This window comes from Ostrinia furnacalis, unplaced genomic scaffold, assembly GCF_004193835.3.
Source record: "Ostrinia furnacalis isolate ACB-3 unplaced genomic scaffold, ASM419383v2 OfSCF1649, whole genome shotgun sequence".
NCBI lineage: Eukaryota > Metazoa > Arthropoda > Insecta > Lepidoptera > Crambidae > Ostrinia > Ostrinia furnacalis.
In genome coordinates, this window is record NW_021131888.1 from 51,424 (window position 1) to 69,875 (window position 18,452).

Below are 18,452 nucleotides of genomic sequence, written 5' to 3' on the forward strand. Positions count from 1 at the left end.
AAAATGTTAAATATAAAAAAAATCCTTTTAAGGTGGAGTTTCGCTAAAGGTATTTATATACCAATAATATAATTTAGTATTTTTCCAATTAAACTAACATTTTATCACATTTATGTAAGCCATTGATTGTTACATTAATTATAATTCATAATATTCCTATATTTGTAATTTTTAGCAAAAGCATTTAAAAATAATTGTTGGAAGTTGATACACATTTTCCTATATTTTATGTACACTTTCCGAAAACATGTTTTTGTTCCGGGTAGATATGACGGGAATGTTTCCCATAACGTTCTTAATAATATGTTCCTGTTAGTAAGAATATTGGATAACGCTACTAAGAATATTCCTAGGAACAAATTCATAATATTTATAATTTTCAAATTCCCAGGAACGTTTTTATAATCGGGAATTCACGTCATTCCCTAACAATAGATAATTCAGTGTTGGGATACTAAAGCTCGAACTCCTACGCTCTTGATTTACTTCGTTGCTGGTCCAATGATAGTTTTGTTTTAATCTCCGGGACAAACTTGACCTTCACTGGTTGGGTTTTTATTCGCGGTTAAGCTGCAGATCCTGGCTGCACAGGAGTTGCAGCGGTGGGAATAGTCCCGGAAATTAAGTGGGAATTTACCAATCACTTTTATTATAATGACACGTCTCTTATTGATTTATTAAATTAACTTTGAAGTATTAGAAAGTATTTTATGATTGGATATGTTTTTATTTGTTTAAAAAAATAATGTAGCACTTTTGGTTGTATTGAAAATTGTTTCATTTGCATTTATTGTTAAATCTTTCTTATTTGTAATCACTTGGATTTAATAAATATTGTATTGATGTTGAATGAGGGGTTTTATTTCATAGTTCTTCCTATTTGTTATTTATTAATATTACGCAGTTTTCTTCAGAGTTAATTATTTAAATTCTCATTTAGCATGTTTAAAAAATAAACTAATAATGAGTTCTAGATATTTTAGAGGTAGATAAACAAAAAAGTTGTTCATTCATTAATTTCAATTATTTTTGCACATGTCATAGACCAGCACTAAAGGCGAACTTATTCCGTATACAATTACGTATATCATTATCTCTGGACTAAGCCTAAATTAGAATAGGCGTTGCTTGAAAAATTATCTAATCAATCAGCTAGAAATCAATCACAAAAATGAAAAATTATATAGCATGAAAAGCAAAAATTTGTGGTCTCTAGCTCTTCTGAAGGGGGTCAATTTACAAATATATTTTAATTAATAAATAATGAAATACCATATTATTTGGGGTAGACTGTGTCTCCAGGGCACAGCTAAAGAAGAAAATCCCTTAAGTAACATTTTTAGGTTTGAAAAATTACCTGAAAATATCTTTGACATTTCAGGTTATTCCGCACCACCGCCTACAGCTGTGGTAAGTTATTATTTTAATTAATATGTTACACTTTAAAAACATCAATGTTACGATACGACATTTCTCGATTTATAGAGTAAATTCAAGTTTACTAGAGTTTAAGCCTTTAATTGGCATAACAATAAATAATTTTGAATTTGAATAAGTCAATTTTTCGTTGTTTGTGGACCTAAAGACAAAGGAATAAAGTTCAAAATATGGTGGAGGATAATATATTCCCACTGCCGTATAAAGGGTTAACACGATCACTTAAAAACACATACGGGTGAATTGTAATATTTAGAACACTTCTTTAAAGTGTGAAGATTGGTTCAGATCAGTTTCCCGCTGAAAACCAGCTTCTCGGCATGACGTTTGTGTCATGTCGCGATTTTTGCTGAGCGGGCGCCTATTCAGCATATGTTTTTATTTATTGTTTGTTATGTTTTTATGTTTTTTTATGTACTTACTCTTGCTTTGTATTATACCTTAATGATAATTATGCTGAATAAAGACATTCTTATTCTTAAGATAGTGACGCGTATTATGTAAATAAACGTTTCATCCTTTAAAAATATCTATTTTGCCTTCCAGCAAGGCTACACCTCAGCCCCATACGGAGCGCCCCAACAGCGTTCCGGCATGGGCACGGGGGCAGCGGTGGGGCTTGGGGTGGGCGCTTTGGCCGCGGGGGGGCTGGCAGGCTACGCCCTTGGTGGGGGCTTCCGCAGCGACAGCCCGCCTTCCGAGGTAGGTCACGGGTACAACCCGTTGTTCGACGGGTACAACCCAGCGTTCGATGTGGGGTACCCTATGGGTGATGGTAGAGATACGTTCCGGTCGGATTCTGAGCAACCGACTATTGAGCAACCAGGGAGTCCTGAGGCTACAGCGCCGCTTGCTGAGTATCCAACTCAAACTGAGCCTGAAAGTCTACCGATAGCTGATTTGGCTATATCAGAACCGAAAGATAACGATTTCGATGGAGGCGATGACAATGATTATCTTGAGGACAATGCCGGCGATGGTGATGGCGTTGATGATGATTATTTGGAGAATGACGATAATGATAATAACGATGATGGTGGTAACAATGACAATGATGATGACTATCTGGAAGATAATGGAGATGATTAAAAGGTACTTGGTCCTTGTTAAAGTATTATTTGGCTGATCTATTGATATACACTATTGTGTAGCGTCAGTTTGAAGTTCAGTATAAAGCCTAGTCTGCATTTATGTATTTATCGCCGCAAGCTCACAGGTCACAAATAAAATATTTTATTTAGTAAAATAGTAAGACACGGGTCTTAACGCGACGTTTATTAATGAGTTACATTATGTACTCACGGTTTGACGTTTGGTGGTCACATGCAGACTGGCGGCTCGCTGGTGTCTTACTATTTTAGTTGAAATGGAACGCGAAAGTTTAAAATCTTTTATTTTATTTAGTACCTACTTAGGCTCTTTCCAGGGCCCTCAGCCCCTCATACACGTCCCAAATATAGCTTGCCTTACCACAACGTTGGGAAAAATATGGGCTAGTTTATTTCACAGTAGAGTCAACATTATCTGTTATAAGTTTTTTCTAGTTCCGACTAACTTCTTCGTTGTGGCTTAAAATTTAAATATTACTATCGTAGGGCTACAAATCTTTACTAATATTGGGAATTACCGGGAATTCCTCACGATTCCCGGGAATCACCCACGATTCCCGGGTAAAAATCAATACATGTCTCGTGATAACGTAGATTTGTTGTTACTAAAAAAACAAAACACATTAAAAAATTGTTTTCATAAAGGCAATTTTATAGGTAAAAGTCACCTATTAGATAATATATTAAGAATAATGTGGATTGGGCTTTATATTTTCTTGAATGATTGCTTAGGGCTTAGTCATTGAATGCTACAAAAATATTTTATACATAGCTTAAAGTTTTTAATAACTAGACAAACGCATGGCAACATAAGTAAAACTGCTTCAAAACAGTCCTCATTTGATTTTGACTCATATTCTAAAGACAATTAATTCAGAATCCATTGGGGAAGTACTCGTAGTAGTTGATTTGCTAGGTATACAAATAATGATCAGAAATAATTCTATTCCAGTACATTATATTCAAGATATTATGTAGTAATTAGTAAATAAATGAAGAATACTCACATATATTAATAATACTCAGAGTGCTAGCACTATATTGTATTGAAGCTTATACTAATTTAGTATCATCACAGCACAAGTTTTTAATAGAAAAATAATGTATACCGACAGATATAAGTAGAATAAGAGAATATAATAATAAGTATACAGGTGAAAAATGTATAATAATAAGATTATATGAAGATGGGAAGAAACCATGACGTGTAATAAAATAACAGAACAGAGAATATATTATTATCTACAGAAAAATTTATATAAATTAACAACTATCGGATCAGTGCCTACATGACAATACTCTAGCGAAGTATGAAGTGATATATCGTTGAAACTAAGTCGCCTGACATTTGTAAGTACTCTACCTACAGATATATTGCACGACTTTGGAGTTTGGGATATTAACATTGATAAAAGTGAGAAATGGTTTTTAAATAATATGGTAAGTTGGTTGTTTTAGGCGCATGTAGACTCACGCACGCCAAACTATAGTTTGTAAGCTTAACAATATTTTTGCGTTAATTATAGGCGCTTAACTCAGTGCCTGTGGTAGAGATGACCCACGCTGAACTGTCCCACCAAACTCAATGACAGGGGGGCGCTACTATCGTTCAACTATATGGTTTGCAACATGGCAAAAATCTGAACCAGCGATTCGGTATTGACGGTGGCGCCCCACTGTCAATGTCATCGACAGGACAGTCCAGTGTTTTGGAACTATATTTTAGCGGCACGGGAGGGGTGACATTGACATATTATGACGTGACAGAGCATACAAATCTGAAGTCTCGCTGACGTGTGATGTCTCAAAAACACCCTCCCGTGCCGCTACCATAATGCGTGGTGTGGTTCATTATAAAGCTGGACGCCATTAAAAAAATATAGTATGAAATGCTGGCGTTTGTAAATTATAGTTTTTGCATGTTGAGCGTTATCAATATCATATCGCGAATATTAGAGTGACTGTGTTTTTGTTGTCTTCACCTACACTTCACAAAAAGCGTTTGTAAAAATGCCTTAATTTAAAGCTCAATATCGATGTTTTTCATCATTTCACAACAAACGAATACTACTAGTGTAAGATACGCACAGTCATGAAACCATGAATTAAAATTCTAATGTTGCGAAATGTGTGGAAGGCTTCTCTAATCTTATAGTTGATTTTGATTAGAAGTTAGAACTAATCTGCTGTAAATATTATTATACTCTAAAATTGATTGGTGAAATCCTAGACTTCAGTTTGGGCTTGATTCTGCCTGTATAAAACACACTATACAGGGTGGAATTTTGTAATGCCACCTGGAGGGAAAGTACTCTTAATACTGTAGATAGAAAATTTTACTCAAATAAAACATTCCTTTATTTTTTTAAATAAAGAGAATTGCATTCAAAGATTTTTATAAATTTTTCGAAAATTCACTAGGTACCATACCATACAATTTTCTGTAAATAATTAAAATAATTTAAGATTTCATGGTTTTCATTTAATTTATCAAGTTTGTTAGAGAGATTTCATCCATAAACTTAACCCTAACGATCGATGCAATAAAAATACAGGGTGTAATTTTTAACAAAATTTAGTTGGTTCGATTCCCGGGTGTGGCATTCAAATTTTTGGAAATCTTTGAATGCAGTTCTATTTCTATTCAAAAATAAAGGAATGTTTTCTTTGAGTAAAATTTTCTATGCACAGACCCTGAAATATTACTGGTCTCTTTTTTAACAACCTGTATAAAGTGTAAAAATTGTGTGTAAAAATGCATCACGACGCCTGAAACTGCATTGTGCACTTATGCGATTTCATTTGGCAAGTTCGTTCGTGTCAACCAAACGACGTCCACTGCTGGACAATGGCGTCCCCTTTTTGCCAAGTGCTAAGAACAATTTCCTCCGCAGGTAAACATCGTGGAGAGCTTCGGCGGCGACGACTGGATGGACTGAGGTTGTATCCATAAAATCGTGGCGGTCACAGCGGTGGCCTTCGTCATGTTTGTCGCGAAGATCACTGTTGAGGGACTGATGATTGTGTGGGTGGGCTGGACGAAGGACAAGTAATTGGAAGGTCTTGGGTAGTTGACACCAGTCAATGAGGGGTATTGTATTTGCTGTCACCAATTGGCGCCACTGACTGGTCAATAGTAGTTAAGAAAGAGCTTTTTTTACAGTGGCGCTACTATTTTAGCCACTAGTGACATGATTGAACAGTGGCGTCAGTCTAATAAGAGAACCTCACTTTACAGTGGCGCCACTATCTTAGCCATTGGTGACAGGATCTTACTTTACAGTGGCGCTACTAATTTAGCTACTAGTGACAGGACTTAACAGCGGTGCCACTGTCTTAGTCATTGGTGACAGGATCTTACTTTACAGCGGCGCTACTAATTTAGCCACTAGTGACAGGACTTAACAGCGGCGCCACTGTCTTAGCCATTGGTGACAGGATCTTACTTTACAGCGGCGCTACTAATTTAGCCTCTAGTGACAGGACTTAACAGTGGCGCCACTATCTTAGCCACTAGTGACAGAACCTTACTTTACAGTGGCGCCAACTGGTGAAAGCAAATACAATAGCCCTCATTAACTTACTTTTTGACACACCAATATTTGATGTCACTAAACTAAAATTATAAAATAAAATTCATAAAATTCATTTATTTTTGCAAATAGGCTTTAAAATCTGTTGATTTAATTCAAACTATTGAAAATCGGATTTTACAGCAAATTGTAAACCAGATCGTTTTTCAGGCATCATTTAGTGACGTCACATTTCTATTTAAAATTAAACTCGATTTTCAGGCTGACTTGAAGTGAACGTACTTGTGTCTTGGTGTCAACTACTCACATAATGCTCAAAACTCAATTAATAACTATACAACAACCGAAAGTCTTTAAATGGTCCGTAATACCGCGTATATACAGCTTAAAATGCTATCTGGATGATTATTTCCTGTGATTGGCCTAAATATTGAACTTTAACTAATTTAATACAGTTTTGAGCCTCGTTATTAAAGAAAGTGTTTAAAAAATGACTATTATAAAGTGTTTATAAATTAAGAACAACTAAAATGTAAAAATTACTTAAGATCCTCCCACTCAACATTTTCTTTTACTTAAATGCGTGCAGTGCCATTATTATGTAATATTAAATTGTATTATTAGTAGCCCTTTAAGAGACGCATCGAAGATATCACAATGTCCAAATTTTAATAATAATTATTCAGTATGTCAGTCTAAGTAGGCACAACAACAAGTATTATAGAGAACCCCACATAATAATGTTTAATTCTTATTTTCTTTTCTGAGTCTATGCTATATGTTAATGCCTAGTGTAAGAATGATGATGCCATTGTTAATTTAAACACTTTAAAATACGTATTATCAGATGTCCAATAACATGATTATATTTGTATTTACTTACATAATATAGTTTTGATCAAAGAATAAAAGAAATATTCATTAAAAAAGAAGCACTAGAATTGCTTTTTCAACTTAACGTTTCTTGTTACTCGTGTAATTAAATTAAATTAAATTAAAGCCAGTAGATTTCTATAATGACCTAGATACTTATTGTTATAAGTAAGATCAAGCCTATAAATTAAGTTTAATTTAAAATCTATAATCATTATGTAAAATCAGCGAAGGTTTATTTGGTTTTGTAATGTCTTGAAAATATATATTATTGTTAAATATAATATAATGATAAGGAAAAGTATTGTATTATATTTATAAATGTTATAAAAAACTTAAGTACAGTGTAATATGGTGTGATTGACAAAAATATATTTATAGTATCGATAAAATAAAATTTATATATTTCGGCCTTAAATGCTAGCAAAGTATATAAATATAATATGTATAATATTTAATAATATTTAATAATAATATGTATAGAATAACTAAAATTCAAAGTAAATATTTATCTTCAAAGATTTGCTATAGTAATATTATATTCAATGTTGAAACGGTGAATAAAAATATACTATATTATTTTTTGTATTATTTACTCATTATTTTAATACTTTTTCTATTTTTTATTTAATACTACCATCTTTTATATTATATTTTTTGTTATATGGCTACAAGTACGAGTATTTTAAGTAGGTACATAAAAGATTTAAAAATGGCAGCTAAGAATCGTCTTTACGTAAGATTTTCAAAATTTAAAGATGTTAAACATATTATATTATAATCTCTTAGAATTTCTTTCAAAATCTTTGACTTTTCCCTCATTCATTTACCAACTCTACTATAAATTAAAGTGATTAAAAACATCAATCATAAAACGCTATTTCAAATCCATTGTAATTTTACCCACACCGGTAACAATTATTGTGTTTTGTCGTTCCCGGGAACTTTCTCAGAACGTGATTTTTCCCGGGAACATTTTTTATTTATTTATTATTATTTAAGGATAGTACACAGCACAATATCAATCTGTAATAACAATGTTTTTTAGTAGATTTTGTAGGCCAATTATGATTTCCTGTTAAATTATGTTTCCTAATAAAGTTATCCAATCAACCGGAACATTATGAGAACGTTGCCAGGAATGTTCCTGACTTTAAAAATGTTCATTAGAAAAATAAAAAAAATGGTTTAAGTTAGGAATAACATCACAAGTATCTAATAGAAAAAACAATATTTAAAATAAAATCTGCTCATGTTTTATTTTGAGCTTTTGTATAAGGACTATAGTGAGAGGCCACGTTTCCGAGCCATAAGTTATCACTGGTAACATACATTGGTTGTAGACTTTCGTCTTCAGGCACTGCGGTATTTTTTGGACGAAAAGATGTTACATGTAAATATTAAAACTCAGTAAGAGCAAAATGACGATTTGTAAGAACTATTTATTAGTCCAAGCAAATAAAGAAATTTTGACTTTGACTTTGACTTTATGTTTTATTTATTTTATGGGCTATGGCTCTTTTCTGTTGTATCTGCTTTTGGAAACACTGCAATTGTGTGTTAAATAAATAAGTATTATTAATTTTGAATTTGTTTTTATTTGTATAAGGTTAACCACTTAGTAACATTTTTTAATTGAACAAAGTATTTATTTTTTAAAAGTTAAAAAAGTATTTTACACAAAATATTTAAAAAAATCAATATTATTAGGATTATTTGGATTTTAAATGTTTTAATTAGGATCGCAAAGAATTTTGTATCGAAAAATCTATAATCAGAGGGCTGAGTGTGAGTTTACTGAAAATTTTAGTTCTTGAAAGTTTCCGCTAGGGGCGCTGAACAATCCGTCATACATTTAATGTCATTTTTTTACGCGTTCATCGCTCATTAGTGACGACATTTGATGTAAACTCACACTAAGCTCTCAGGATGGTATACATACTACAGTAAGTAAATAAGGTAAAGTTTTACCTCAGTCTTATAAAATGCAGTACAGGCAGGCCTCCCACAGTAGATCTGAAGAACTGAAGATCTTGTGAAGGTCGCGGAAGCATTTGGATGCGGGCAGCGCAGAGCCGTTGGTTGAAATCCTTGGGGGAGGCCTTTGTCTAAAGCCCGGTCTGTGAGCACGTAGAATTTTGTCCAATGACCCCAAGCTACCCATCCTTATCGCTTGCGCGTAATGAGGGTTTTCGCGAATGAAAGATCCGCTAGATGGCGGTACTTGGATGTGGGGTCTGACTGCTGCGTGATTGGTGGATTTTGACATATCTGTCAGTGTCATGTCAAAAATAACCAATCATGCAGCATTTGGACCTCGCGTCTACGTATTGCCATCTGGCGGATTTTTTATTCGCGAAAACCCTCATTATATTGCTGTCGCGACTGTGCGACGGGCGGCCGCAGTGAGTGTGCGAGCGCGACAGCAACATAATTACACGCGAGCGATAAGGATGGGTAGCTTGGGGTCATTGGACGAAATTCTACGTGCTCACAGACCAGACTAGCAGTGGACGTCTTTTGTCACGATTGCAGTTAAAAGTCGTGTTTCTTGCGCTTCGAATGTGCAGTATACCGGTGGCGAGAGAGGTGTCGAGTTGACTTGAACTTCCTTGGGCATTGCTCGCACTGTAAAGAAAGATCAATCATCATCATCAGACTTTGTCTCCACTGAAGGAGGACGACCCTTTAGAGCAGTGGTTCTTAACCTTTAAGTCCTGAGGGACCATTACCTACTTATACCAAATTTCTGTCTTATCAGGGACCACGGAAGGTTAGACAAACTTCGTGGGTGCACAGTAGATAAACTGTGGTGGGTGTATAGGTAAGGTCATTTTGAGAATAAGAAGGTTTTTTTTTTAAATCCTATGAAAGCGGAGGTCGATTTCTCGCCCACTGTGCGCCGTTTGCGTTGTGTTGATTCGACTCATCACGTCACATCACTTGTTTCTTACGATGTCTTCGCGGACCACTTGGGATGCCTCCAGGGACCACCGGTTAAGAACCACTGCTTTAGAGGAACATAGCTTAATATTCTGTGAAGCAGGGACGTAGCGCCGCAATGATACGGGGCCCCCGGAATACAGGGTGATATGGGATACGGGGGCCCCGTGCCAGGCTTTTTCGAATAGACAAAGTAGGCATGAGCCTGTGGAAGTTATTTAATTTTGCTTAGACCTTTTTTGATGGGGGTCCCAACAAATTTTGTTGTAGTACCCGCCTAATATAATACCACTGCTGTAAAGAAATAATTATTCATTATTCACCGATTTACTACTTAGGTAGGTACTTTTTGTTCGTTCATCATCATGTCATTCTACAAACTTTTATTTGGCCGATATTTTTGTCTGTGTAACAGTGGCGGGGCAAGACCTAAATTTGATGTGGGCAAGACAGATTTCGCGAGGCCTTGTTCTGCGGCGATCTGAAGACGGATTTTATAAAAAAAAAAACGGGTCAACGGTCTATTCATTGACAGTTTCTGATTTCTTGATTCAGTGATTATTTTTAAAGGAATATTGCGCCAAAGAATAATGTTCGTCACTTAAAACCGTGTTGTTGCTTAATTTTGTGTCTGATTATGGCTGAATTTGTTTGGAAAAAAAAATTATTTTTTTAACTACATTGTTTAGCTATCAAGAATTTATATTTAATAGTCAATGTTTGCATTTATTGTCGTATTGTGATATTGTCATCTCCACCTTGTATACATTTTTTCAAAATTTTTGATGCGCGAGGCCCCTTGTTCCGCGAGGCCGTAGGCGGTGGCCCACGTCGCCTACGCCTTACGCCGCCTCTGCTGTGTAATGTGCGCACTTTCATTGAATATTGATATTCATACTGTTTAACAGTCCGACCAAAATATCGGCCGACACTTATCAGGAATTTTGTTTTCATATGGGTCACTTAAAAATTAGGGATTGATGGGCCTTAACCTCCCTCCAGTGGACGTATTATGGTAAAGCTAAGAACTCACGGCGCGATTTTCACGAGCCCGCCGCGTTTGCGGGTGAAAATCGCGCCGCGCACTAAGGCACTGGTACAAAATGGTCGCCTGCCGATCGGGTGGTTTTCGCGCGGGCGAAAACCGCCGAAACTGCGGTTACCGCGTCCCGCGCGATTCTGCCGCGCCCGCTGCGGGCGAAAACCGCGTCGTGAGTTGTGCATTAGTTTTTACATAAGTATCTGCATTCTACAGAAGCTGCGGGCCCGCAACCGCCGCGGGCGCGTTTGACAATCGCGCCATAAGTTCTTAGCCTAAGTCTTACTTGTACAGAGGCAGTTTCGCGGTGGCCCTCCACGTGTTGTACCAGGCACCTCCGGCTGAAGAACGCCGATGAGCATATGTCACACACGTACGGACGCTCGCCAGTGTGCTTGCGGCGTTCGTGGTACTGAAGAGGGAATTAAAAAAACAGTTATTAAAACTCAGTAAAACTCATTTATTTCTGTAAGTAGGCTTTAAAAAAGCACTTTTACACGTCCCAGTATTAACCCTACCACTGCTTCGGGACAATAAATGGGCCAGTGCTGAGAAGAAGCAGCGCAAGAAACAGGCACTATTGTCAGCCTCTTTTTCAAAGGTTTACAGGTTTTCAAAATACATAGTTATAACTATTTATGCGAGCTAGGCAGTTACGCATCCCAAACATTTTTATCTTTTAAATAATCATCGACTTTATAGTAGCCCTTTTTCATTAAGGTACTTTTAATTTAATACATTTCCCCATAAATGAATTCCCAATCTTATGCAGTCTGAAATTTGGAACGGCAAGTTTATTTTTGTTTCTTGTATTAAAGTTATGCAAATCGCTCTTTAAGTAGTAGTAAGTACCTACTTATTAGTAAGCTGAAGCCCAACGGATTAGTAAGCTGAAGTGGCAATGGGCAGGGCATAGTATGCAGAACTGACGGCCGATGGGGCAGCAAGGTTCTGTAGTGGAGACCACGTACCGGAAAGTGCAGGGCAAGACGTCCACCCACAAGGTGGACCGACACCTCCTAAAGGTAGCGGGAAGGCGCTGGATGCAGGCCGCCACCAACCGGCCATTGTGGAAATCATTGGGGGAGGCCTATGTTCAGCTGTGGACGTCCTATGGCTGAAATGATGAAGTATTGTTTGCCTCCTGTTCCTGTCACATAAAAAAAATCGTACCTATCCTATTTCTAATCATTACAAATAACTATGTAAATAACTAGCGGCCGCCCGCGACTTCGTACGCGTGGATCCCGTTTTACCCCCTTAGGGGTTGAATTTTGCAAAATCCCGTCTTAGTGAACACCTACGTTCTAAAAGGAAACTCCATGCATACTTGGTTTCTCGCGATACAGGTGCATACCCAGTAGCGGCGTAAGGGGGGGGCGGTGGGGGCGGTCCGCCCCGGGTGCCAAGCATCAGGGGGTGACAAAAGTCGCGCAATAAGTACTCACTGACGCATCTGCATGGCAAGGACGGTCGTGATTTCAATTTCAACCTATGCTACGCCGCCACTGTGCATACCTAGTGCGAGAACCGCTACCAACACTTCTTCACAATCCACCATAGCATGTAATTAGCTTAATGTCATTCCGTTTTTTGTAAATCTGTCTTGCTTAAATAAAGATTTTATTATTATTATTATTAATTTGCGACTCAGCACTTGTAGTTTCTGAGGTTTCGTAATGAGCGAGTCAGTCAGTGACCTTTCGCTACCGGGAATATTCCCGGGAACGTCACAGTTCTGTTTAGGTTGACAGGAAAGCAACCTAGAGCTTTCATGTTCAGAGAAAGTTTATTGAATTATGATGAACATTTCACACAAAATTAAACCCAATGAGAATCTTAGTTAGTAAAATGATAAAATTACTTAGCATAAGAGATAGCTTATGCAATGAGATCTTTAAAAAATGGAATAAGTAGATTCGTATCGTAAAGGTAGCGGGGAAGCGCTGGACGCAGGCCGCTACCAATCGATATCCAATCGTAAACATGGAAATCATTGGGGGAGGCCTATATTTAGCAGTGGACGTCCTATGGCTGAAATGATCATGATCAGATTCGTAATAAGATCGGAGTCCTTAAAATGGGCTTGCTCATGGCATTCGTTTGTTTTCATCCATGAAGACGCACCCCACCAATTTTTGGTTTCGGTCGCGCGGGGTGCGGGGAGTTTGATCCGAGCAATCCGAGCGTCATCATTGTAGTGTGCGTGTGCACTCATGGATGATTTTGCGTGTATCGTTAGCACTCAAACATTAGCGGAAGAATGGTGGCGCTCTTCGTGGATGAAACGATCTTAGTCATTTTGACAGCACAGGAGCACATACTCGTCATACATAACATGCAAACAATATTCAAACAGTAATAAAGCTGTCTCTATCGCTCACCAAAAGCTGGCGCTTGTCCAGAGCGAGAAAGTCGCAGTGTTGGCACGCCACCTTCCGTTCTTTACCGTGGTAGGACATAGCGTGGCGCTTGAGCTGAGATTGTATGAACAATTTGCCACAGTACTGGAAGAATAAGATCAAATTCAAAGTTAAAACTTCAATCAGTAACCAGTTTTTCGATTTATCTTGTTAGTTTACAAAAAAAAATAGTGAGATCACTTATCGTTTCCACCCTGTACTTATATGAGAAAAAGAAGAACACGAAATATACAAGTTAATGGGAAAAATAAGTATTAATATTAAAATAATACACAAGTTAAGGTAATTTTTGCATTTACCTCGCATAAAACTTTCCCTCTAATATGGTTATGTACATGAACTCTAAAACTGCCCCACGTACTCAGAGTTATTTTACAAATTTTACACTTCATAGGACCTTTTGGGTCACCTTCCATCAGCTCCATATACATTTCTCTAATTTTTTTTCTCGGTAACTTTTTCTGTTTGCCATCTTGAACTGAATTCCCGCCATTTTCTTCATCTGTCAATCTATCACATTGGATTTCTATTTCGATTTCTGCAAATCCGGAATTATCTTCGTAATCGCTATCGGAATCTTGGTTTAAATCTTCTTGTTTTAAATTTGAATTGATTTCAGTAGTGTCTGGTTCATTATTTTCGATTTTTATCAGCGAATTATTGGCTAAATTCTGTTGTACTAGTTTTTTGTGGGCGTCGTGACTTTGGTTTCTTAGAGAAAAGGCGGAGTTGACCAGTTCGGTACAGTCGCCACAAATTTTCTGAGGGTAGCCATCGTTTGGTTCTATCTGCAACAAATATTAATATGTGTGTACACCTACATAACTACACTAACTGACATAGCCCGCAGAATCTCTAAAATCAAGTGGCAGTGGGCGGGGCACATAGGTCGTAGAGCTGATGGCCCAGCGGCCTGGCTGGAAAATTCTTGAGTGGCGAACCACGAGCCGAAAGAAGGCAGGCCTCCTACTCGCTGGACCGACGATCTGGTTAGTGGCGGCGTAGCATGGGTTGGCACCATTAGAGCAACAAAGAATGAGCGAGCGAGATGTCACTATCTGCAACCCTGTGTGATAAAAAGAGATGTGTGATGCCGTCACCGTCCATTAGAACCATTTTTGCAAAAGATTTGACAGACAGTGACACTAAGAGGCACAAAGAAAATTTCAATTCATTGTTTTTTACATTGAGTTATAATGTACTACGTAGTAATATTACTTCAATGGTTTTTTATAAAAATTTCGGAAAATCCTGTTTATTTTGGTAAAAATTGTATTCTAATATAATGGTGACCGGTTCCGTCCTTGATTGTGATGTACACCAAAGGAATAATCCCGCAAAACATTAATTTCACAGGTAAATTAATTTAAATCGACACATCCAAACTTTAGCTTTATTTTTGTGAATGCGCTTAGAATTTTAAGCACTAAGTGTGATAATTATGTTCTTTAAACATTAATTTAAGTTGTGAGCATTTCATGCACATAATCCAGAATTTACGAATATTTTGTGTAAAGAAATAATTTTCGTATTACACTAGGTCTGTACCTAGGGTTGCCAGGCGTCCGGCTTTAGCCGGACATGTTTGGCTTTTTAGGGACTTGTCCGGCCAAATATTGCCTTGTCCGGCCTGTCCGGCTTTTGTTAGGTACCAAATAAAAAGTATTTGGTTGCCACGCCAGGCGAAAGTCGAGCCACAGAATCATATGAAGCGCACGCATCAGGATGTCGGTTAGCAACCGATGATGATAGTACTCTCATGAGCGCTGACACTAATTGCATTGTCACATGTCCGGCTTTTAGGGTAAAATGTCCGGCCAAATGAAGCACAAAGTCCGGCTTTTGTGATTTTGGAGCTGGCAACCCTATCTGTACCACAATCGATAAATATACCTATTTTATGCACTGTTTATCACAGTCACTGCTGCTTATGTAGGTACATAAATGGCGTTTATATATGAATTTGGAAAAGTATTATTTTGTAATTACCTGTTAGTTAATAAACTAAACTAAATATTAGATACTAAACATAATAATAAATATGTCTTAAGGATCAGAGGTGAGAGTGCTTTTTAAAAGTAATGTACGGCACCAGCAGATATCGATTTATTACATAACCGAAACCAATAATTCCACAAATCAAATTGACGTAATAAAGAAATATGCCTATGGCAGAAATAATGATCTAGGTCACAAATATCACAGTCCCTGAACCGAGAGAACGTCCGTCACAGCGAAGCGCTCGAGCAAAGTGTCGCGGCGCGCCGGGCGGCCGGTTTCTCGTGCCTTCCCACTCTAACACAGAGACAACAGGATCGAACGATATGACGTCACGCTGACGTAGCGGGTGTTATTTCTAAGATATGTTTATGCACACAAATGTTTGTACTGTGCAGGAATCGAACCCGCTACCTCCGGAATAGTAGTCCGTTTCGGACCACTACACCAAACGACCAACAGACAGACAGTCTGTCTGTCTGTCTGTCTGTCTGTTACGCTTTCCCGCTTAAACCTCGCAACCGATTTTGATGAAATTTGGCATAGAGATAGTTTGAGTCCCGGGAAAGAACATAGGATAGTTTTTATCCCGGTTTTTGAAACAGGGACGCGCGCGATAAAGTTTTTCTGTGACAGACAAAATTCCACGCGGGCGAAGCCGCGGGCGGAAAGCTAGTAACTAATATAATCGATATCGATATTCATGTGAAAAGTAACGACATACATCACTGACATGCACACATTTATTTTTACACACACAAATGACATCTCAATTTCGGTTTCGTTTGACAGCTCGTGATTGTTGCTCTAATTGGCACCCGGGGCGATCCTCTTAATACTAATTCGAAGATATTAGTATTAGTACGAATGAGCTATAATAACATATTATTATAGATACCAATGGCACGGATTTTGATGAAACTTTACAGTATTATTGTTTATAACCCAGAATAAGTCTTTAAATAAAAAAAAAAATAAGCTATAATTTGTGACGATATGTGATACAAAATTTTCCACCGGTGAAGCTGCGGACAAAAGCTAGTTTACCTTAAGAACAAAATTAAGTAACATTTTGAGGTTATGTTTATAACAACGGAGTATAGTAATATCGCTCACCTTCAAACCAGTTGTTAACATAAGCACAGTCGAATACCTCTCACTTTGTTTATCAACAAATATTGGGTTTAAATTCAAATCACTTAGACACAATCTACAAACATCAAGCGACATTTTTAACTTTTCTATTTGATTGCAATAAAATTGTGTTTTTGGAAAGTCGGGTATAGCTAGCTCATCTGTCAGATGAAATGACAACTTATTTTTTTATTGTGCTATACGGCTTTGGGTTCAACCTTTTAAGCCAAGTTGGACAAAGGAAACGGCTGACATAAAAAAAAATCTAAACTCAAATCATTTATTGTTTTCAAATTAAATGAAATATTTAAACAAAAATTTAAAAAAAAACTGAAATTTATAAATAAGCCAGAACTTTTCTAAGATTATTATAAATCTTTTCAGAGACATTTACCTAATAAAATATATCAAAAGGCGTCATAATTTCGACGTGTTGATATTCAACGTACTATTTTCGCAAAAAAACTTTCTAAAACTTATCATTATTGTCATTTATAGCCTGACCAGGAANCGTTTTCACACGTCCCATCCGGTATTTAACCCTATCACTGCTTCGGGTAGCACTTTTATGACTTACTTATTGTCTGACATCCTTGACCTACTTTTTTTTTCCTATTATGGCATGCACGGCTTGTGCGTCAGCCACGATGAGGTAAGGTAAAGCCTTTACCTTGCCAGGGTGTTAGGTAAATGGGTATATGAGCCGACACTAGCCCATGTTAACATGGTCATATAAATGGTATGGTGAAGTCAGAAAATTGATATCTTCATTTTAATTGTTTTAATTTTCATGCAAATCGGATTTTATAAAATTTATTTTGTATGTAGCACCCATAACACAAGCATTAAGTTGCTTACTTTGGGGCTAGCTGGCGCTGTGTGAAATTGTCCAAAGATTTATTTATTTACTAGCTTTCCGCCCGCGGCTTCGCCCGCGTGGAATTTTGTCTGTCACAGAAAAACTTTATCGCGCGCGTCCCTGTTTCAAAAACCGGGATAAAAACTATCCTATGTTCTTTCCCGGGACTCAAACTATCTCTATGCCAAATTTCATCAAAATCGGTTGCGAGGTTTAAGCGGGAAAGCGTAACAGACAGACAGACAGACAGACATTTAGGTACATACATTTACCAATTTTGGTGATAAATAGGCATTTTGTATTAGTTTTTGTATGACGCCTGAACAAAAACAAAGGGTAATAATTTGGTGTTATACATAGATTTCGAATATAAAAAATATATAATTTAACTAATTAAGACATGACAAAAAAACTGAGGTATGTCTCGTTTCTGTCGGGCCTGGGTCTCACAGATGACCGTTCTTCTTTCATCAAAATCGGTTGCGAGGTTTAAGCGGGAAAGCGTAACAGACAGACAGACAGACAGACAGACAGAGTTACTTTCGCATTTATAATATTAGTTGGGATTTATTTATTCACAATAGCTTCATTGGCAAGTTTATCAGCCTTTTCATTACCGAAAATATGGCTATGACGACCTACATTTTGTGGACTTCTAGACTAATAAGTAATATGTGGACGTCATTTAGGTACGTAAAGCCGGGTCTTCAGCGCGTGTTTTGCCACCAACAAAAACATGTCAACATTCAACAAAATTGTCTACAAAAACAATACTAGGTATCTACTACTAGCTGACGTACGCTGTTTTGACCAATCGTATCGCAGAATCGAAGAAGCACGTCTGGATTGGAGAGTTTAAAAATTACCGTATTCGGGGCTCTGTTTATGATGCCCCAGTGTTTACTCGTGTGCTGTCGTTCAAGTGTAATTTTCATTTAAAAACGTTCGTTCACCTACCATTAGCTGTCACTAGAAATGTTAGGGCAGAGGTTACATCCGTTAACGTTTAAAAACAACTGACGTTTACATGTAGCCACCGTTAATAGCGGATCGCTGGTTCCGACTTTTGTCACTTTGGAAACCATGTAGTTGAACGAAGATGGT

At 37.1% G+C, this 18,452-nt stretch overlaps 2 protein-coding genes across 2 annotated transcripts in view; one reads left to right on the forward strand and one right to left on the reverse strand.

The window, feature by feature from the left end:
* LOC114353288 (galectin-4) overlaps window positions 1-7,274 on the forward strand; it is a 47,877-nt gene extending 40,603 nt beyond the window's left edge. Inside the window, exons 9-11 of the mRNA XM_028305227.1 lie at window positions 2,270-2,529; window positions 3,499-3,896; window positions 5,441-7,274. Coding sequence (XP_028161028.1) covers window positions 2,270-2,526 — 257 coding nt within the window. The 3' untranslated portion in view covers window positions 2,527-2,529; window positions 3,499-3,896; window positions 5,441-7,274. The remainder of the gene's footprint in view (window positions 1-2,269; window positions 2,530-3,498; window positions 3,897-5,440) is intronic.
* Window positions 7,275-9,398: 2,124 nt separating this feature from the next.
* Window positions 9,399-16,640, reverse strand: LOC114353289 (zinc finger protein 667-like). Its single transcript, XM_028305228.1, has 5 exons — window positions 16,472-16,640; window positions 13,657-14,145; window positions 13,319-13,441; window positions 11,221-11,346; window positions 9,399-9,580 (listed from the first exon to the last, which is right to left on the reverse strand). The coding sequence occupies exons 1-5, from the start codon at window positions 16,583-16,585 to the stop codon at window positions 9,488-9,490; spliced, it is 945 nt and encodes a 314-aa protein (XP_028161029.1). The 5' UTR covers window positions 16,586-16,640; the 3' UTR covers window positions 9,399-9,487.
* Between the last annotated feature and the right edge of the window lie 1,812 nt (window positions 16,641-18,452).